The 19,936-nt window shown below is 56.5% G+C and overlaps 2 protein-coding genes and 1 long non-coding RNA gene across 11 annotated transcripts; 1 reads left to right on the top strand and 2 right to left on the bottom strand.

The window, feature by feature from the left end:
- Positions 1 to 2,570: 2,570 nt before the first annotated feature.
- On the bottom strand, positions 2,571 to 10,738 carry LOC132540343 (uncharacterized). The gene is made up of 3 exons (XR_009551498.1): positions 10,617 to 10,738; positions 9,216 to 9,505; positions 2,571 to 3,235 (listed from the first exon to the last, which is right to left on the bottom strand). It is a non-coding gene; the product is annotated as an uncharacterized LOC132540343 (long non-coding RNA).
- LTC4S (leukotriene C4 synthase) lies at positions 7,295 to 11,611 on the top strand. Of its 5 annotated transcripts, none has more exons than XM_060197328.1 (6): positions 7,295 to 7,495; positions 8,190 to 8,342; positions 9,656 to 9,817; positions 10,752 to 10,768; positions 11,101 to 11,182; positions 11,378 to 11,431. In XM_060197328.1, the coding sequence occupies exons 1-6, from the start codon at positions 7,420 to 7,422 to the stop codon at positions 11,419 to 11,421; spliced, it is 534 nt and encodes a 177-aa protein (XP_060053311.1). In that variant the 5' UTR covers positions 7,295 to 7,419; the 3' UTR covers positions 11,422 to 11,431. The 5 variants fall into 5 exon arrangements, with proteins under 5 accessions (XP_060053311.1, XP_060053310.1, XP_007527185.3 ...); XM_060197327.1 differs by lacking the exon at positions 7,295 to 7,495 and adding an exon at positions 7,583 to 7,675 and having other exon boundaries at positions 10,752 to 10,851; positions 11,378 to 11,611; XM_007527123.3 differs by lacking the exon at positions 7,295 to 7,495 and adding an exon at positions 10,937 to 11,007 and having other exon boundaries at positions 10,752 to 10,851; positions 11,378 to 11,611.
- Positions 11,612 to 12,834: 1,223 nt separating this feature from the next.
- On the bottom strand, positions 12,835 to 19,915 carry MGAT4B (alpha-1,3-mannosyl-glycoprotein 4-beta-N-acetylglucosaminyltransferase B). Of its 5 annotated transcripts, none has more exons than XM_060197333.1 (15): positions 19,521 to 19,915; positions 16,343 to 16,528; positions 16,130 to 16,270; positions 15,916 to 16,049; positions 15,566 to 15,612; positions 15,316 to 15,429; positions 15,081 to 15,156; positions 14,883 to 14,997; positions 14,636 to 14,766; positions 14,412 to 14,519; positions 14,121 to 14,314; positions 13,763 to 13,964; positions 13,594 to 13,681; positions 13,376 to 13,505; positions 12,835 to 13,283 (listed from the first exon to the last, which is right to left on the bottom strand). In XM_060197333.1, exons 1-15 carry the CDS (start codon positions 19,615 to 19,617, stop codon positions 13,238 to 13,240), a joined length of 1,809 nt encoding a protein of 602 aa, XP_060053316.1. In that variant the 5' UTR covers positions 19,618 to 19,915; the 3' UTR covers positions 12,835 to 13,237. The 5 variants fall into 5 exon arrangements, with proteins under 5 accessions (XP_060053316.1, XP_060053319.1, XP_060053317.1 ...); XM_060197336.1 differs by having other exon boundaries at positions 13,763 to 13,882; positions 14,258 to 14,314; positions 19,521 to 19,912; XM_060197334.1 differs by having other exon boundaries at positions 12,835 to 13,299; positions 13,393 to 13,505; positions 19,521 to 19,911.
- Positions 19,916 to 19,936: the final 21 nt, after the last annotated feature.

Raw genomic sequence — 19,936 nt, forward strand, 5'->3', positions numbered from 1 at the left:
TTGTTGGGAGAAACACAGCAAATTAGAATCCACAGAGCTCAGAGACACCAGTCTCTCCAGCCATAGCCTCACTTCGCATGTGGGGGAAGGTGAGTCAGATAACTTGGATATTTTAGGTTGTTACTGTTCAGAAGCTGTACTCAAAACCCTCAGGTTTACCCTCAGAGTAGTCCTTCCGCCTTTGGAGTTTCCCCTTTTCAATGTCAGAATGTCCTCTCCACCCATTCCTGTTAGTGTCTCACTGAAGAGGCAGCTGGTGTCTGAGGGCTGGAAGAGGCTCAGACCAGGGAAGATGCTCAGGTTACTAGGAGGGTAAGAAGGAGTCAGGCTATTGAAAAAACAATTTTTTTAACTTAAGTTTTTCTGATTAATAGTAGGTTACAAGATTATACAATTATGGGAGGGTGGGTGTAGACAGCATAATGGTTATGCAAAGAGACTCATGCCTGAGACTCCGAAGTCCCAGGTTCAATCCACTGCACAGTAAGCTGTGCAGTGCTCTGGTGTTTCTGTCTTTTTCTCTGCAACTCTCTCAAAAATAAAAAAATAATAAAGATTATAGGAACCCACCACCAAAGTTCTGTGTTCCCGCCCCTCCTACTTCCCAGTCATAACCACTGTGGTTCTCACACAGTCTTTTTTTTTTTTTAATTTTATTTATTCCTTTTGTTGCCCTTGTTGTTTTATTGTTGTAGTTATTGATGTTGTTATTGTTGGATAGGACAGAGAGAAATGGGGAGAGGAGGGGAAGACAGAGAGGGGGAGAGAAAGACAGACACCTGCAGACCTGCTTCACCGCCTGTGAAGGGACCTGCCTGCAGGTGGGGAGCCGGGGGCTCGAACTGGGATCCTTATGCCCGTCCTTGAGCTTAGCGCCACCTGCGCTTAACCCGCTGCGCTACAGCCCGACTCCCATGTTCTCACACAGTCTTAAGAGTTTGTTTACAGGGCCAGCCGGTGCTGTGCCTGGTTGACCACACATGTTACAGTGCACAAGGACCCAGGTTCAACACCCTAGTCCCCACTTGCAGGGGGAAAGCTTTTCAAGTGGTGAAGCAGGGTTGCAGGTGTCTCTCTGTTTCCCCCTTCTCTCTCAATCTCTTGCTGTCTCTAGCCAACAAATAGATTTTTTAAAAAATTAAAGGGAGTTCGGCGGTAGCACAGCAGGTTAAGACATGGTACAAAGCGCAACAACCGGCATAAGGATCCCAGTTTGAGCCCCCGGCTCCCCACCTGCAGGGGAGTCGATTCATAGGCGGTGAAGCAAGTCTGCAGGTGTCTATCTTTCTCTCCCCCTCTCTCTCTGTCTTACCCCCCTCTCTCCATTTCTCTGTCCTACCCAACATCGATGACAACAGTAATAACTACAACAATATAACTACAAAGGCAACAAGAGAATATTTTTTAAAAATTAAAAATTTTAAGTTTGTTTATGTGTTTTATTTGCAAGTTCCTGTGTATCAGTTCTCTAGATTCCACGTGAGTGAGACCATCCAGGAGTTGTCTTTCATCTCTTACTTTGCTAGGCACAGTCACCTCCAGTGTTTATACATACTCCATAAATTACTTAGCCAGGCATCCCTTGATAGGCATTCAGGTTGCTTCCGCTGTTGAACTTTTTTTTGTTGTTGTTATCTCCAGGACTTCACCACTCTGGGACTTTTCAGATAAAAAGAGCAAGAGGTAGAGGGAGGAAAAGCCACAGCACCAAAACTTCCTTCAGTGTGGTAGGGGCTGGGCTGAAACCTGGGTTGCACACATGACAAAGCAGCACATAATCCAAGTGAGCTACTTTGCCGGCTCAGGCTGTTTAACTTCCGCTTAGAAGTCGCCTCAAAGCAGTTAGCGATAAGATGGTGGGTGTGTGACTCTATGCAGGTCCCACTTCGCACATGACCTTCATGTGGGCCCCATTTAACTGCAGGGCAGTGGATGAATCCACACAGGGGAAGTGAATTGCGGTTCCGATGGGAGGCAGGTTTTTGTTTTTTTTAAATATTTATTCCCTTTTGTTGCCCTTGTTTTATTGTTGTTGTTGTTGATGTCGTTGTTGTTGGATAGGACAGAGAGAAGTGGAGAGAGGAGGGGAAGACAGAAGGAGAAAGTTCGACACCTGCAATCCTGCTTCACCACTTGTGAATAACTCCCTTGCAGGTGGGGAGCAGGGGGCTCAAATTGGGATCCTTACACTGGTCCTTGTGTTTAGCGCCACCTGCGCTTAACCCACGTGCTACCTACCGCCCAACTCCCTGGAGGCAGTTTTTTTTTTAATGCCTACTTTAAAAAAAATTTTTTTATATATTTATTTTATTTTTTTCCCTTTTGTTGCCCTTGTTGTTTTATTGTTGTAGTTATTATTGTTGTTGTCGTTGTTGGATAGAACAGAGAGAAATGGAGAGAGGGAGGGGAAGACAGAGAGGAGAGAAAGATAGACACCTGCAGATCTGCTTCACTGCCTGTGAAGCAACTCCCCTGCAGGTGGGGAGCCGGGGTTCGAACCGGGATCGTTATGCCGGTCTTTGTGCTTTGCGCCACCTGCGCTTAACCTGCTGCACTACAGCCCGATTCCCTGTTTTTTTTTTTAAATATGGATGAGAGAGCTTTTAAAATATTTATGAAGGCTTTGAACATAGTAATTTAGAAAGATGGCTTTGTTGGGCTTTTTATGTCTCATGCCAATAGAAAAAGAAGTCTTGCTCATGCAAAAGTCCCCCTGCCTTAGAAAGGGACTTGCTGCCCTGATAAAAGATATCTATGAAGAGCCACAGCTGGCATCATAATGGTGAAAACCTAAGGCTTTCCCCACTAACGAACAAGATGAGGCCTTTTGTCATGTCAGGAGGTGACAGCCCGGTCATTGGTTCATTAGGCAACAAAATGAAATGAAAGGAAGCAGCAGAACTATATTTGCAGATGGCAGGACCTTATAAATAAAAATAGTAATCAACCTATCAAAAGTGAATAAAACAATCAAATTCAGTCAATTTGAAGGATACACCAGCAGCCCACAAAAGTAGTCATGAGACTTCGTGCCTGTGTGATAACACCATTCCTAGCAGACTCTGCCCCCGTAGAGGGTGAGAGACACCTCAGGATTGCTCCACTGCTCACGGAGCTTCCCGTGGGGTGACTGGGGGCTCAAACTTGAGTCCTGGCACAGGGCAAACAAAGTATGTGATCTACGAGGTGAGCTCTCTTCCGCCTCCTCCCCGGAGTTTGTTGTATTGCTATACATCTGTAATACACATGAGAAGACAATCATTGAGTGTTCTGTGTAAATGTTCTTTTTTTTATTATTTATTTTCCCTTTTGTTGTCCTTTTTTTTATTGTTGTTGTAGTTATTGTTGTCATCGTTGTTAGATAGGGCAGAGAGAAATGGAGAGAGGAGGGGAAGACAGAGAGGGGAAGAGAAAGATATCTGCAGCCCTGTTTCACCGCCTGCGAAGCGACTCCTCTGCAGGTGGGGAGCCAGGGGCTCAAACCAGGATCCTTGAGCTGGTCCTTGCGTTTTGTGCCACGTGTGCTTAACCCGCTATGCTACCGCCCGACTCCCAAATGTTCTTTTTTGTGTATTTTTTCAAATATTTTTTTATTTTGGGCGGGAGTAGGTAGCATAATGGTTATGCAGAGAAATTTTCATGCCTGAGGCTCTGAAGTCCCAAGTTGAATCCCCCACACCACCATAAACCAGAGCTGAGCAGTGCTCTGGTAAAAATAATAATTATATATATGGCAGAGAGAAAAAAAATAGGGAATGGGGAAGATAGGGAGAGACACTTGTAGTAATGCTTCACTGTTCTAGAAGCTTCTCCCCCACCACCACCAACACACCCAGTGACCCAATGGTGGGGACATGGGAATAGGGGCTTGAACCTGGGTTCGAGCACATGCCTTATCATACATGCATTCAACTGGCTGTGTCACCACCCAGCCCCAGAATGTTCTTTTTGTTACTGCTGTACAAGACAGTTTGCACCTGTCTCTCACAGTTTCATTCAGGAGCCAGTGTAGAGAGGATGTTGTCTCAGTTGCTGGCACTTGGCTCCCTATGACTTAGTGGATCTGCTAATGGGGCCATTAGTCATGGGTCAATGTTTCTCTCACTTTAACCGCTGCACCATTATCACATAACTGTACATCTACATGTGCTAATAATGGAGGCAGCTGGGTACAGGGTGTACAAGTGTCCTTTGTGCAGAGCTTAAAAGTGACGTCACTGAAGCGTAGCTCACAGCCCATGAAATGCACCCATTTTCCTGTACCATTCAAACACCGCCATAATCCGGTTTTAGAACATTCTCATCACCCCGTAAGACCTTCCGTGCTCCCAGCTCCAGGTCACCTATGATCAGGTTTCTCTCTATTGATTTGCCTTTTCTGGACTTTTCAGATAAATGAAATGGTATAATTTCCTGGCACTGTTTCACATAGTGTCTTTGTGCTGTATGAGGGAAACAACTGGCCAGACTTGAACAGGACCTGCGAAAGGGCTGAGAAGTTTGTATTGATGCTAATTTCTTAGTTTACATAACTGAATTGCCCTATCAGATTTTAACATTAGGGGAAATGGTGAGTGTACAAACTGCTACTTATATAACCTGTAAGTCTAAAATAACTTAAAAATAAATCCCCTTGGGGGGGTCAGGCAGTAGCACAGCGAGTTAAGCACAAGTGGCGCAAAGCACAAGGACCTGCTTGTGTAAGGATCCCGGTTTGAGCCCCCGGGTCCCCACCTGCAGGGGGTGGAGTCGCTTTACAGGTGGTGAAGCAGGTCTTCAGGTGTCTATCTTTCTCTCCCCCTCTCTGTCTCCCCTCCTCTCTCCATTTCTCTCTGTCCTGTCCAATAACAATGACATCAATAACAACAACAATAATAACCACAAGGGCAACAAAAGGGAAAAAAATAGCCTCCAGGAGCACTGGCTTCATAGTGTAGGCACCGAGCCCCAGCAATAATCTTGGAGGCAAGAAAAAGAAAGAAAGAAATCAATCCCCTTTTCCTTTACACTTGGATTTTAAAAAATTATGGAGAAGTTGGGTAGTGACACACCCATTTGAGCACACACATTACCGTGTTTAAGGGCCCAGGTTTGAGCCCTCACGCCCCACCTGCACAGGGGATTCTTCATGATTGGTGAAACAAGTGTTGCTGGTGTCTCTTTCTCTCTCTCCCTTTATATCCCCCTCCCCTCTCAATTTCTCTCTGACCTACCCAGTAAAAATAGAGAAAAAAAGGATGGTCCAGGAGGTGACGCAGTGGATAAAGTATTAGACTCTCAAGTATGAGGTCCTGAGATTAATCCCTGGCAGCACATGTACCAGGGTAACGTCTGGCTCTTTCTCTCTCTCTCTTGCTATCTTTCTTGCTAATAAATAAATAAAATCTTAAAAGAAGAAAAAACATGGCCACCACATGCAGTGGATTCATAGTGTTGGCACTGAGCCCCGGTGATAACCCTGGTGGCAATAAAAAATAATACTGATTTTTTTTCTTGCCTCCAGGGTTATTGCTGGGCTGGGTGCCTGGACTATGAACCCACTGCTCCTGGAGGCTTTTCCCCCCTTTTGTTGCCCTTCTTGTTTATCGTTGTTGTTTTTATTAGTGTTGTTACTACTGTTGTTGTTAGATAGGACAGAGAGAAATCGAGAGAGGAGGGGAAGACAGAGAGGGGAGAGAAGGATAGACATCTGCAGATCTGCTTTACCATTCCTGAAGCGAATCCCCTGTAGGTGGGGGGGGGGGGGTTCGAACTAGGATCCTCATGCCGATCCTTGCCCTTTGCGCCATGTGCACTTAGCCCACAGTGCTACTGCCTGGCTCCCATAATACTGATTTTTATTTTTGGACAGAAACAAATTGGAAAGGAGCAGGTAGATATTAAAGAGAAAGAAAGAGTGGTCTAGGAGGTGGTGCAGTGGATAAAACATTGGACTCTCAAGCATGAGGTGCTCTGAGTTCAATCCCTACAGCACATGTACCAGAGTGCTGTCTGGTTCTTTCTCTCTCCTCCTTCTTTCTCATTAATAAATAAATAAAAATATTAAAAAAAAAAAAAAAGAGGGAGTAGGGCGGTAGCACAGCAAGTTAGGCGCACGTGGTGCAAAGCGAAAGGATCAGCGGAAGGATCTGGTGGGTCCCGCATCCCCACCTGCAGGGGGGTCCCTTCACAGGCGGTGAGGCAGGTCTGCAGGTGTCTGTCTTTCTCTCCCCCTCTCTGCCTTTCCCTCCTCTCTCCATTTCTCTCTGTCCTATCCAACAACGACAACAATAATAATAACTACAACAATAAAACAAGGGCAAAAGGGAGTTGGCCGGTAGTGCAGTGGGTTAAGCGCACGTGGCGCAAAGAGCAAGGACGGGCAGAAGAATTCTGGTTTGAGCCCTGGCTCCCCACCTGCAGGGGAGTCGCTTCTCAGGCGGTGAAGCAGGTCTGCAGGTGTCTGTCTTTCTCTCCCCCTCTCTGCCTTTCCCTCCTCTCTCCATTTTTCTCTGTCCTATCCAACAACGATGACATCAATAATAATAAATACAAGGGCAACAAAAGGGAAAATATATTTTTTAAAAGGGCAAAAAAGGGAAATAAATATTTAAAAAAGAACATAAAATAAGTGGTCCGGGAGGTGGCGCAGTGGTAAAGCTTTGGACTCTCAAACATGAGGTCCTGAGTTTGATCCCCGGCAGCACATGTGCCAGAGTGATGTCTGGTTCTTTTTCTCTCCTCCTATCTTTCTCATAAATAAATAAAATCTTTAAAAAAATTAAATAAATAAAATAAAAACAAAGCATTAATCACAATTGACAATAAAATGAAAATTAAAAAAAAAAAAAGATTGAGGGGGGCCGGGTGGGTAACATCATGGTTATGCAGAGACTCTCTTGCCTGAGGCTCCAAAGTCTCAGGTTCAATCCCTCACATCACCATAAGCCAGAGTTGAGCAGTGCTCTGAGGTAAATAATAATAATAATAATAAAACCTACAAAAGTAGAGCATCATTCTGGCCTATCTGGTGATAGGGATACAGAGCCTCATGCACATAAGCACCCAGTCCTCTGCCTCTTGGCCCCCATCACTATATATATGGCACATCTTTTTTTTTTTTTTTTTGCCTCTAGGTTTATCACTGAGGCTCACTTTTCTTGGAGGCCATCTTTTGTCCATTGTTGCTGTTGTTATTGGTTGGATAGGACAGAGAGAAATTGAGAGAGGAGGGGAAGACAGAGAGGTCTCTGTTGTTCTAAAGCTGTGTTTTCTCATCAACATAATGCCCCTCCCCCAGTGGTCCTTGGTGAACTGTGCTTCTAGAACATTCCTCAGGGTGCTGCAGAGGCTGCAGTACAGAGGCTGGGCCTGTGTCCGGAGTCACATCCTGCAAGGACCCAGGAAAGGACTCTTCTACTTCCTGCCTGACTAGGCACCATGAGACTGCAAGGGAGGATGGCTGGGTGGCATGGGCCACCCAGCTGGGACCTGAGTGGCCTGGCAAGCTCAGCAGGTGGGAGGGGCCACAGGAGGTGCTTGGACCTCTGCCCAGGGGCTTCCTCAGAAGCTGCTGAGGCCTCACTTCCTGTGGCCAGGGCAGAGGGGAGGGGAGGGGAGCCTGGCTGGAGGATGTCTGGGACTCAGAGGAAGACAGTACAGTGGGGGGTGGGCTCTCACATGCCCACACACTCAGGTATGAGGGGATCCCCACCCTGACGGACAGATGGACACCACACACACAGGCATGGGGGGATCATACAGCAGCTTCAGATTCACAGCTCCCCTCCCCCATGTGTCTGTCCCACCCTTCAGGTGACTCTGCTCCAGGGAGGAAGGGGGCTGAGTAGACAGAGGACACAGCTGGTGGGGCCTGCCTCGCACCACCCCCTTTGAACTGTCAGCACCTGGCTCAAAGTGGGGCTCTCCAGGGGTCTGAGTGCCCCCTATATGGGCAGCAGCTGGCTTCCCTGTGGTGGTGCTGACCCAGGGACATTCATTGGATGGCCCAGGAGTGAGTCCTTAAGCAGCAAGGAAGGAGATCTGGAGGGTGGCAAAGGCACAGCTCCCCCAAACTACACCCCCTTAACAAGTAGCTTCTCCCCCAAAGTGCCAGCCCATCACAGAGGCTCAGGGTGGTGTAGCTTCAATGACCTGAGCCTGTCAGTCCCTCCTTCCCTCCAGCAGCACAGACTTCTGCTTTGTCACAGAAGTCTCGCTGCTCCTGCCACCCCTGACCAGAACCACCTCCAACTGGTGTGGACCCAAAGGAGAAGTGGCTGAAGGACACACAAAGCTCAAGTGGCCAGTGGGTGTTCCCAGCCAGGTGGCCCCTGTGGCAAGAGACCCTCATCAGACCCTCGGTAACACCCCTCCCTACCCCCAGCTCACCCCCCACCCCAAGTCTTCAGGATGTTTCCAGAACTGTCTTGTCCTCATCTGGCAGGGTCAGGAGGGCCTGTGTGTAAGGAGGGTTGGGCTCTGAGGAAGGAGGAGTGTGGGGGGCCCACAGGGCTCAGGTTGAGAGTCAGGGCCTGGGAGATGACAGGGTCAGCCACCCCAAGTGGGCTGCCCCACCCAGCCAGGTTCAGGGTCCAGGGTTGGGAACTCTGTGAGCAGCTGTAACCTATGCCTAAGACAGCCAGTTAGAGTAGGGTGGGACTTGGAAGGTGACAGCTAGTGGGAATTGACTTTAAAAAAAAAATGGTTTCACTATCTTTATTTATTTATTGGATAGAGATAGCCAGAAATTGAGAGGAAAGGGGGCGATAGGGAGAGACAAAGAGACACCTGCAGCCCTGCTTCGCCACTCACAAAGCTTTCCCCTACAAGTGGGGAACGGAGGCTCAAACCTGGGTCCTTGCAAACTGTAACATGTGCGCCCAACCAGGTGTGCCACCATCTGGCCCCAAAATTGACTTTTTAAATTATTATTATTTTAATTTTTTTATATTTATTTATTTCCCTTTTGTTGACCTTGTTTTTTATTGTTGTTGTTATTGATGTCTTTGTTGTTGGATAGGACAGAGAGAAATGGAGAGAGGAGGGGAAGACGGGGAGAGAAAGATAGAAACACCTGCAGACCTACTTCACCGCCTGCAGGTGGGGAGCCTGGGGCTTGAACCAGGATCCTTAAACTGGTCCTTGCGCTTTGCGCCATGTGCGCTTAACCCGACTACCGCCTGACTCGCAAATGACTTACTTTTTATGGGAGAGAGACCAGAGCACCAACTCACCTCTGGCACAGGTGTTGCTAGGAATTGAACTTGAGACCTCACACGGGCAAGCCCTTTCTTTGCGCTTTGTGCCACCTGTGTTTAACCTGCTGCGCTACTACCTGACTCCCAAGCCCTTTCTTTGTTCTGTTATCTCCAGCCCCCTCCGTGGGGGAAGTCTAAGAATAGTCGGATACTTGGTGATGGGTGGGAAGGGGTGGCATTGCTGGGGTTCAGGTAGGAGCCTGTAGTTTCCTGGGGCCAGAGCCAGAATAAAAGGAAGCCTAGGGGACAGGGGTGGCATCTGGGACCTGTGGGGATAGATGGAACATTTCTAGGTAAACAGCTGGGGGCTGCCAACAGCAGGCCAGGCCCTGAAGGGAGGAAGTGGCCTCTGGGCTGCCCAGAATGTCCCTGGTTTCTGCCCACTCAGCCTGAGATGGTCCCGCCCCTCCCCCCAGGCACCCCACCAAGAGGGGCGGGGAGAGCAGCCACTGGTCCTGCGCTGGGTAGACTGGGCTGCAAACCTGGCCTGATAAGTTGCCAGCAGTGTCTCGCAGCAGCCATGAAGGACGAAGTGGCCCTTCTCGCCACTGTCACCCTCCTAGGAGTTCTCCTACAAGGTGGGCACTGCCAGGGAGGTAGGGTGTGGCGGGGGGAGGGGCCCCACAGCCCAGTGCTTCTCTCCCTGGTAGTGGGGGGGGTTGCAGAGGTTGAGGGGGTACCCCAGGGCCTAGGGGCTTGCACTTTCCCCAGGGGTGGGGTGAGTCAGAGACCCTGGAGGGGTGTCATCCACAGAGTGAACGAGAACCCTGGTAACAAGGGAACAGGCAGCAACATCCCTGCCTGCTGCCTGCCTGGTGCCCTTCTCGGACACATTGCCAGACTAGGTGTTCCCCCCCAAAGCTTGGGGCCCACTGCCCCATGGTCTGGGCCAGGACAAGGCTCATCCTAGGGCAGGGTGGGGGGTTCTGGAGGGCAGCTGGATGGCTGGCCAGATCTGCCACAGGGCCTCCAGCTTCAGGGCCCTGGGGGTGGGGTGTCTGCCGAGGGCACCCAGGTAGAGCTGGAGACACCCCGGACCCTCGAAGTGAGAGGAGCCTCCAGGTGGAATATTAAGAGTTCCAGTGGGGAACACCTGGCGCAGGAAAACTGAGACAGGAGCCCAAGCCACAGTTTGGAAATGTAGAGCCCCAGGCTTGAGTGGGGGTCCTCTCTGTGGAAGGGAACAGCCATCTCTGCTCTAGGTCCAGGGACACTGCAGCCAGGGGAACTCCAAGGCCATGGATGCAAGCCTAGAGAGAGACAGGGCAGGCCTTCACCTGTGCTTTGCAAATGACGGGCGGGGGAGGGCAAAGTCCCGCGGGCGTGGGCCCTCCAGTGTAAAGGTGAAGGGAGGAGTGGCAAGCAGGGCCCACTCACCCACCCAGAGCATGTGGACCACAGCGAGCCGGGGACGAGGGGGAAGCAGCCAGGAGGGTCCCGTGTCCAGCTGGAAGAAGGGAGCGAACAGGCGTGGGACAGCAGGCACCCCTGACGCCCACCCTCCGCCCCCAGCCTACTTCTCCCTGCAGGTGATCTGGGCGCGCAGGGCCTTCCGCGTGTCGCCGCCGCTCACCACCGGGCCCCCCGAGTTCGAGCGCGTCTACCGAGCGCAGTGAGGCGCGGTGGGGTGGGGGGCTCGGGGGCGGTGCGGCCTGGGGCGGCACTCTCACCGGGTCCCCGGCTCCGTCCTGCCGCAGGGTCAACTGCAGCGAATACTTCCCGCTCTTCCTCGCCGCGCTCTGGGTCGCTGGCGTCTTCTGCCACGAAGGTGGAGCGGGCGCGGGGCGGGGGGCCGCGCGGCGGGGTCCCGGGCTTCCCAGGCCCACGGCCTCACCGCGCCCCGCCCGTCCGGCCCCCCCAGGTGCGGCGGCCCTGTGCGGTCTGGCCTACCTCTTCGCGCGCCTCCGCTACTTCCAGGGCTACGCGCGCTCCGCGCAACACAGGTGAGAGGGGCGAAACCCACCAGCCGGGGAGTAGCGGGCGTGGCCTATGCGTTGGGGGCGAGCCCGCGAAATAGTCCAGCCCCCTAGATGGGCCTGTCTGGGGGCGGAGCCTATAAATACAGCGTTGGTGCTGTGGGCGGGGCAGGCCCGGGGGCGTGGTCCCATAGCCCCGCCCCCGTTGAGCGCCGCCCGCAGGCTGGCCCCGTTGTACGCGAGCGCGCGTGCGCTCTGGCTGCTAGTGGCTCTGGCGGCGCTCGGCCTGTTCGCCCACTTCCTCCCGGCCGCGCTGTGCGCCGCGCTCCTTGGAAGGCTCCGGACGCTGCTGCCCTGGACCTGAGACAGGACGCCGTGGGCAGGGCTGAAGACGAGCCGGGGCCTCCAGGGGGGGCGGGAGTGGGATACCGTGATGATTAAAGTGTGGTGACCCCATCCCGAGTGTGCTGTTTGGGTCGGGCCGCCTCTCCTGGGCTCTGGGTCCCCCCAAGGGAGCTCAGCTGCTCCACATCCTCTTCCCCGGGCCTCCACCACCGGCACCGGGGGCCTTTCTTTGCCCACACTTGGCCCCTGCCTCTGGTCTGTAAGTGTTGGGGTCCCTCTCCCTGTGGAGCAGTGGGATGGGTAAGTGTTGTGGATGTTGGTTTTGTGATAGGGGTTCGTCTGCTCAGGGAAATGGCAGGATGGGGACCGGGTGGCGGCGCACCTGGCCGAGCGCACGTGTTACAGTGCGCAAGGACCAGGGTTCAAAACCCAGTCCCCACCTGCAGGGGGAAAGCTTTGCGAGTGGTAAAGCAGGTCAGCAGGTGTCTCTCTCCCCCTTCCCTCTTGATTTCTGACAGTCTATTTAAACAATAAATTTTAAAAAAAAAATAGGGGGTTGTGGTCCGGGAGGTGGCACAGTGGTAAAACTGGACTCAAGCATGAGGTCCCGAGTTCGATCCTCGACAGCACATGTGCCAGAGTGACGTCTGGTTCTTTCTCCTATCTTTTTCATAAAATCTTTTAAAAAATGGCAGGGGGGGTCAGGCGGTAGCACAGCGGGTTAAGTGCACCTGGTGCAAAGCGTAAGGACCCACATAAGGATCCCAGATCGAGCCCTGGGCTCCCCACCTGTGTGTGTGGGGGGAGGTCGCTTCACGGGTGGCAAGGCAGGTCTGCAGGTGTCTCTCCCCCTCTCTGTCTTCCCCATCTCGATTTCTCTCTGTCCTATCCAACAATAGCGGCAGTGACAAGAGTAACGAGGGCTACAAAATGGGAAAAAAGGCCTCCAGGAGCAGTGGATTCATAGTGCAGGCACCGAGCTATATCCCTGAAGGCAAAAATAAATAAATAAAATGGCAGGGTGCCATGGGGACCAGACCCCCAGACCCGGGAGCTGCTGGCAGCACCGACTGTTCCTGAAGATGTGACTTTAGCCTCAGTTTCAGGGCAAAAGCAGCACAAAGGCTGTGACCCAGGAGACCCTAAAGTGTGCCAGGGACCTGGAATGGGGTGAGGTGGGGGGGGGAGCCTTAGGTGTGAGAGGTGGGGTGATAGGAACTGGGGCGCTGCTTTCCACCCTGGGCTCTGCCCTCCAATTCCTGACTTGGGAGGGGAGGGGAGTGGCAGGTGGCTGGGGCCAGCTGCTCTGCCGGTGACACTTAAGACTGCACACACTTCATTAACCCTTTATTACAAGTCACGCTCTCATAGAAGTATATGTGGACTTACGTGAAAAAATCAAATGTATCCAAGAATAAAAAACACAGCACATAAAGTAGTATATGCATTCCAGTGTTCGCGCCGGGGCAGCGGGCACCCAGGAGAAAGCTCTTCTCAAACAGCCTGGCTCCAGCGGCCAGCTGTGAACAGTTCCGGCCAGACGGGCCGGCCTCAGGCACAGTGTGGGGACCACGGCCCGGCGGGCAGGGCAGCACCAGCTTCTGGGGCCTCCGGGCCAGCAGTGACCCCAGGCCGGCCAAGGGGTCATCAGGCTGAACCCCTCAGGCTGAGGCAGTGGTGCCTGGCCCTCCAGGGGCAGCCCTGGTACCACATGCCACGCCTGGGGGGGTGTGGGCCTCAGGGCCCTGGGAAGCACACCCTCGGAAGCCCCGGGCTTAGTCGGCTTTTTTCAGGAAGATCTGGAAGGGAGGGCCAGGGTCAGCTGGGCCGCAGTGCTGGGTCCTGGGGTGTTAGCTGCTAGGGCGAACTCCCCACCCTGCCCAACCCCTCACCTCACTCAGAATGACCCACACCGGAGAGTCTGTCTGGATGGAGAGGCGCAAGGCTTCCAGAGGCCCAAAGGCCGGGTCTACCTCGCCCTCCGCCACACCCTTGTAGAAGGAGCCTGGGGGGGAGACAACACTCAGCGAGGTCCCAAGATCCCTCCCCACCCAGGCTGTGCCCCCACTTCCACCCGCTAACCCCACACTCACCAATCTGAAGGTAGCCGTCGGGGCTCCGTGGGTACCTCAGGGTGGCTGTGCGGCCCTCCTGTAGTGTGTCCTTGTCAGACTGGGGGTTCTGGGGGTAAAATCATGGAGTTGCAACTGGGGGCTGTGGTTGGGGCGGGCACTGGAGTCCCCCACACCTTGCCACACTCACATCGAAGGGCAGCACTTCCACAGACGTGTTGAAAAGCTTGTCCTCTGGGTGCTCGATGTTGCCACTGCGGAAGAAGAACCTGCAGGCAGACACGCCTGAGCTGCCAGGGCTGTGGGGGTGCTGGCAGACACAGAGGGGACACGCACTGCAGAGTCTTAACAAGGCAGCCATCACCAGGAGCCCCACTTGGCAGATAAGGAAACTGAGGCAGGGTAGAGGATGAGAGGGTTGCTGGGGCTCACAGGCAGGCAGCTGCAGGTCTGGACAATGGCGAGAAGCCTATATCCCAGAGGCCCTCCTGTTCTGCTCCCCCACCCTACCCCCGGCTTCCTATAGTTGGTGGGGTGCAGGCACTGACCGCTCCAGACGCAGCGGCTGGAAGAAGCGGAAGCGGATGAAGTCGCCTGCAGTCGGCGTGAAGGCCCAGAAGAAGTCCTCACGCAGGTAGGCCTTCTCCAGGGTGAAGTGCTGGTAGGTTTTGAGGCTGGTGCTCACCTCGGCCGGCGGGTTCACATGCTCCTTCCGCAGCGCCTGCTTCCCAAAGTCCTTGTCCTGGAGGAGGGAGGGAGGGAGGGAAATGGGGGATAGGATGGGGTGCTGGGGGTGGGCACAGCCAACCCGGCCCAGCCCGCTCCAAGTCCCAAGCCACCTTCAACTTCTGGATCTTTCCGGCCAACGAGGAGTGGGTGCCCACGTGCTGGAAGAGTGAGGGCTTGAAGCGGATCCGCAGGTTGGCCTTCTGCCGGTCACAGTGCTTCTGTGGGGACAGGGGGATACCTCCAGAGATCCCGCCAGGCACGTGGATGCCAGTCTCACTGGAGGCCATCTCCTCTTCCCGGTGCCAGCCCCCACGGGTTGCCCCCCCCTGCTCACCGCGTCCTTCTCGGGGTTGCAGACCTTCACCCACAGAATGTGGTCCAGGAGCCAGTCGATGGGCTTGTCCCGGTAGAACATGAGGATGAACTCCACAATCAGGCTCAGGTCCAGAGACTTGAACATCTTCCCTGCGGGTGGAGGACATGGGCGCTAAGTGGGCAGCCAGGTAGGGACGGTGAGTCAGACAAAGGCAGGTGGGACAGCAGCAGGTGGGGGTGACGGCTAGGGTGTGGGGGACCCTCACCAATGAAGCCCAGCTGGGAGAACTCCAGGATCATCCAGTCCTCTGAGGGCTGTTGCAGCGCAAAGTTCTTCATGGTGCTCAGGTAGTTGGGCTTGGCCACAATGTCATCCTCCAGCTGTGGGAGGGGCGGAAGGGAGCGGCCTCAGGGGGGAGGGGGAGGGGGAGGGTTGGGGGGGAACAGCGGGGTCCCAGGCTGACCTGCACGTAGTAGATGCCTTTGGACTGTGCATACATCATGAGGAAGCAGTAGTCAAGGTTCTGTTTGGTCCTCCACCTGTGGGCGGGGCCTTGGGCTCAGACCCCACCCACCCAGGTGACTACCAGCCCTGCAGCACCGCCAGCCCTGCAGGCAGGCTGAAGCCCTTCTGTGGTGACACAGAGGTCATCCAGGAGGGGACTGGGGTGCATGAAGGGGCGGGCGGAGCTGCAGTACCTGACTCTCTCCTTGGGGTCCCCGAAGGACTCTCGGAGGCGGGAGAAGTCAGGGTAGAAGTGGGGGGAAGGTGAGATGACCTCCAGGAGCCCAGAATGTATCTCAGAGTGGAACCTGGAGGGGGGGGGGCAGGAGGCTCCAGTGGGTGTGCAGCCAACTTCCCCTGGGAGCCAGGATGGGGGCAGCCCCCCAGACACCACCCCCAACCTGCACAGACCCCCTCCCTGTGCCAGCTGGGCACAGCACTCACATGGCCTTGATGTTCTCCGTCACCATGGAGGTGTACTGGGGGTCAGTCTGTGGGGAGACCAAGGGCCCAGTTAAGCCTGGGGGGTGGCCCCAAGGGACCAGGAGGGAGGGGCTGAGCTTCAGAAGATTCAATTCCACACTGAGGGGGTGAGCCCCCATCATGAGCCAGAGTAAGGCTGGAGAGGGGGCCTTTTGGGGTGCCTCTGGCTCTGGTGGGGGTGGACAGGTAATGGGCCTCCCCACCAGGTGGTACTGCTACCTCTCTTTCTCTCTTCTATCTTGATCACCGGTGTGACCTATGACAGCCTTGTGGCCCCTACATCCTGCCCCCCCAAGCCCCAGCCCACTTGCCTCAGCAATCAGCACCACGATGACCGAGTCCTCCTTCTCCTGAGGGCTCAGCTCGGAGATGAGCGAGTGCAGCGTGTCTGTCAGGTAGGAGTGCACCTCCCGCCGCACGCTGGGGATGCCCATGACCACGGACACTGCAGGGGGAGGCACCGAGGGTGGGTGGTGCGGCAGGCTCCCCACCCCTCCACTCCCACCAGCCCCCCACCCCCCTTACCTCCGGTGCGGCCCTGGCCCACACGCACCGCGGGCAGCAGGCTGCTCTCCTTGGCCAGCAGATGTGGCAGGTGGTGGAAGATGGTGGGCAGGTGCAGCACGTGCTTCTGCGAGGCATTCCAGGGCTTCAGCCGCAGGTCCTCTGGGGGGTGGGGACGGAGGTCAGCCCGCGCCCCCGCCCCTGACGCCCCTCTCCCCCCACCCCCAGGCTCACCGGTCAGGCGGGCCCAGGTGCGGTTTGCGCCGCCCTCACGCAGCGCCTGCTTCTCAGACACGGCCCTTTTGATCTCGTCCAGCACCAGGTTGAGCTCCTTGGAGCGCTTGAGGCTCTCCTGCTCAGCCGCGTGCAGGCGGTCCCGCAACGCCAGGAACTCACGCTGGTACACGTCCACCACATCGCCTGAGGGTGGACGGGGGACCTATCATCCATAGGCCGCTGGGCTGAGCCCTCTGTGCAAGAGCCCATCCCTGTCTGCATCTCTACAGCCACCTGACGCCGACACTGCACAGTGCAGAGAGAAAAGCTTTTTCTGGAGGGAGTAGCTTTCTCTAGTGGGCATTGCTAAGTAGGGGCTGACCCCAAAGGGACCTGTGTCAGCCTCCTGAGACCCCTCCCCCCATCACCCACAGTCCCACCCAGCACAGGAGGGCCCACCCTGCCTTAAATGGCAGCAGCCCCCCAACCTCTCCCTCACCAGGCAGCTCGGTGACCAAGGCCTGTTGGGGAAAGCCAGCTTCACTAGACACCCCTCACCCTCCAAATGGGGTCTAGCACCCCATGTCCATTCATCGCTGTCCTGATGGGACAGTCACTCTGCACTGAGGGTAGAGGGGGGCACTGAGGAATTGGCATGGAAGGAACAGGGCTCTGAGTGCTAAGGCCAGTGTGGAGCTCTGTGATCTGTGCTGGGCCTCAGCCACCCCAGGGACCCCTTTCCCTTGCTGCAGCTGCCGGACAGGAGCTGTGGGGTGTGTGGCAGCACAGAGGTGGGGCCCTGGCCTGTGGGGAGCGAGCTCCAGGTATATGTTTTCCACTGCTCTCACCCTTTCTCCACCACGTGTACCCCCTTTCCTTGGCTCCCAGGGGGGGGGGGGCAAGCACTTCCTCCCATGGACTGCCCACCTGGGGTTAAAGGCCAAGGCCACTCCAGGCTCCCAGGCCTGCAGGGAGGAAGGCTGCATCAGGTTACGGATCTGGAGGCGCTGCTGGAGCTCCCAGGCCTCCCAGGACGGGTTCTGGAAACCTGACCCACTGAGAGCTGGCCACTCTACCAGGTGGGGGGGGGGGCAGGCAATGGAGGTGCTGAGGCCCCTCCTAAGGGACCCAGGGCACCATCAGACACACCTCGGTGGCAGGTGGCCTCCTGACTACCTGGTGGTTCCCTACTCTCTGCAGGGGATGCCAGTCAGAAAGGGGGGTGGAAGAGGAGGCTGCACCTCCTTGCTTGCTGCCCAGGATCCTCCAGATCTGGCCTCCTTCCACCCCACCAAGGACCTGGGTTTCCTAGAAGTTGAAGGCCCGTGGTTCCTGCCCTTCCCACCCTGTTGCCCCTGCTCCACTGATGGCTCCTGGCATTTCTGGCCATGGGTTTGCTTGGTCCCTGCCTGTCACAGCCAGACCTTAAGTCCCCTTGGGCCAGGCCATCTGGATCCCACAAGGCAGCCAGTGCTGGGAGCCTTCACCTTGGGGCTGAGCTGGGGTTTCCTGGGGGGGGGGGGGGGGGCTTCCTGCCAGAGCCCAGGCACCAAAGGCCTCCAGCACAGCCTCTCAGCCTTCTGGGTGGAGGAAAAACAAGACTCAATAGCCAAATGGGCCCTGATTCTCATGGCTTAGATCTGGGACGGGGTGCAGGCAGGACAGGGAGAGGGGGCGTCCTGGCCAGGGTTCTGGCTGCAGGGGGTGAGTGGCCTGGGACTAAGGAGAAGAGCTGGCTTGGCTCAGGGAAGGGGGGCATCTCAGGAGCTCATGCTCCCCCCCAACTTGCGGCAAACAGGAACTGAGGACCTACTCTGTTAAACTGGTGTCCCCTTGACTTGAAAGAGAACTGTCCATGACACAGCCCAGATGCTGGTTTTCCTGTACCCCTGCAAAGGTTCAGTGAGCCCTTAGAGGGGCCCCCAGATCCAGCGGGGCTCCATTGGAATCCCCCAGGCAACACACCCAACTCAGAGACCTGCCACAGCTGTACCCTCACCACACCTGCCCATGGAGGACCCCCTTATCTCATCTCACGCTTCTTCAGATATGGGTGCCCTCCTGCTCTTAGGTGTCCCTCTTGGGGACAGTGGGACCCAGATGGAGCCACTGGTGTCCCCTCCCTCCACTGCGCAGACATTGCTGGTGGCCTTGGCAGCCAAGCTAAGGACACGGGGCTGCGGCATTAGAGCCCAGGCCTAGCTTGTCCCCTGTGGCCTCTGTGGCTCAGCGGCCACTGTCCTCAAGGCTCAGAAAGCCATGTGACAACGTCAGCCTGTGGACCTACAGACAGATGGGTGTAGCCAAGCCATGCTGCTGGGGGACATGGGACAACTAGGAATGGTGGAGGACTTTGCCCCAGTCACATCTGGCTGCTGGTGACAGGCCCAGCTTAGAGCCCTACTGACCACCTTCCCTCCCCAGTCCTCCTCTGCCCACGAGGCTGCCCCCACCCATCTGCGAGCCAGGTCTGCACCCCAACAGGAGGCTGGCGGCTGGAGACTGACATCAGGGGGAACTGGGGACCGTGGGGGTGGCGGGGCGACACCCGCCAGCTGGCCTCAGCCCCCACTCTCAGGCCAGGAAGCAGGAAGGAAGCGGCTCTTCCCGGCCAGGGCTGATGGGGGTCCTGGAGCTGCAAGCACCCCAACCCACACCCTCCCTACCTCCCTCCATTCTAGCCGGGACTGGGGCGCCCCCACCCGCCACGCCCCAAGTGCAGTGCGTTTGGGGTGGGGGGCGCAAACTGCAGGCTGGGGGAGTGCAGAGGAGGGTGGCCCAAGGCGACAACATAAAGTAAGTTGGCCGGCCGGACGCTCCTCCCCCCACCACCCCGCTAGCAGCCCGCGCCCAGCGGATATCGGGGAGCAGGACTGCACCCCCAAACAGGCTGGGTGGGTGGGGGTCGTCGTGTGCAGGACGCCTGGCTGCCCCCGCCGCACCCCGTCGCGCCCCTGCCCAGGTGCCCCGAGCTGGCGCCTTGGGGGCCCGGGTGCCAGGCGCCCCTGTGACCTTGCGCCGAGGTTCCGGCTCTCGGGGGGACCCGCCCCGGCCTGGGGGACCCGGGGAGGCCGCGTGGGCCCAGCAACCGCCCCAACCCCGCCTCCGCGGCGCAGGCCGAGCGGCAAACAAGTGGGGAGGGGGCGGGAGTCCCCCGCGCTGGCAGGGCGCTCCCCGCGCCCCAGGTGCGCCTCACCTTTGGGGCCGCCGAGCGCCGCGTACCAGGACAACGAGAGGAAGGCGCACAGGCAGCAGAGCAGCAGCGTCAGGAAGGGGCCATTGCGGAGCCTCATCTCCCCGGGAGCGCGGCGGGCGCCGGCGGGGCCGAGGCCGCATGGCCCGGGACGCGGGGGCCGGGGCCGGGGCCGGGACGCGGGGCCGGGCAAGCGGGCGGGCGGGGGCCCCGGCCCCCGGGCGGCGGGCGGCGGCGGCGGGGCGCGGTACTCCGGACGCGGGGAGGCGGGCTGCCTCTCTCCGCCGGGCGGCCGCGCTGGGCCGGGCGGGCCGGGCGGGCCGGGCGGGCCGGGCGGGGCTGGGCGGGCCGAGAGCCTAGGGCCGCGGCCCGGGAGGCTCCCGGCTGCCGCGGAGTCGGCGGAGGAGGGCGGGGCGGCC

The sequence above is a fragment of the Erinaceus europaeus genome, chromosome 9 (genome assembly GCF_950295315.1).
Source record: "Erinaceus europaeus chromosome 9, mEriEur2.1, whole genome shotgun sequence".
In the NCBI taxonomy this organism is placed as follows: domain Eukaryota; kingdom Metazoa; phylum Chordata; class Mammalia; order Eulipotyphla; family Erinaceidae; genus Erinaceus; species Erinaceus europaeus.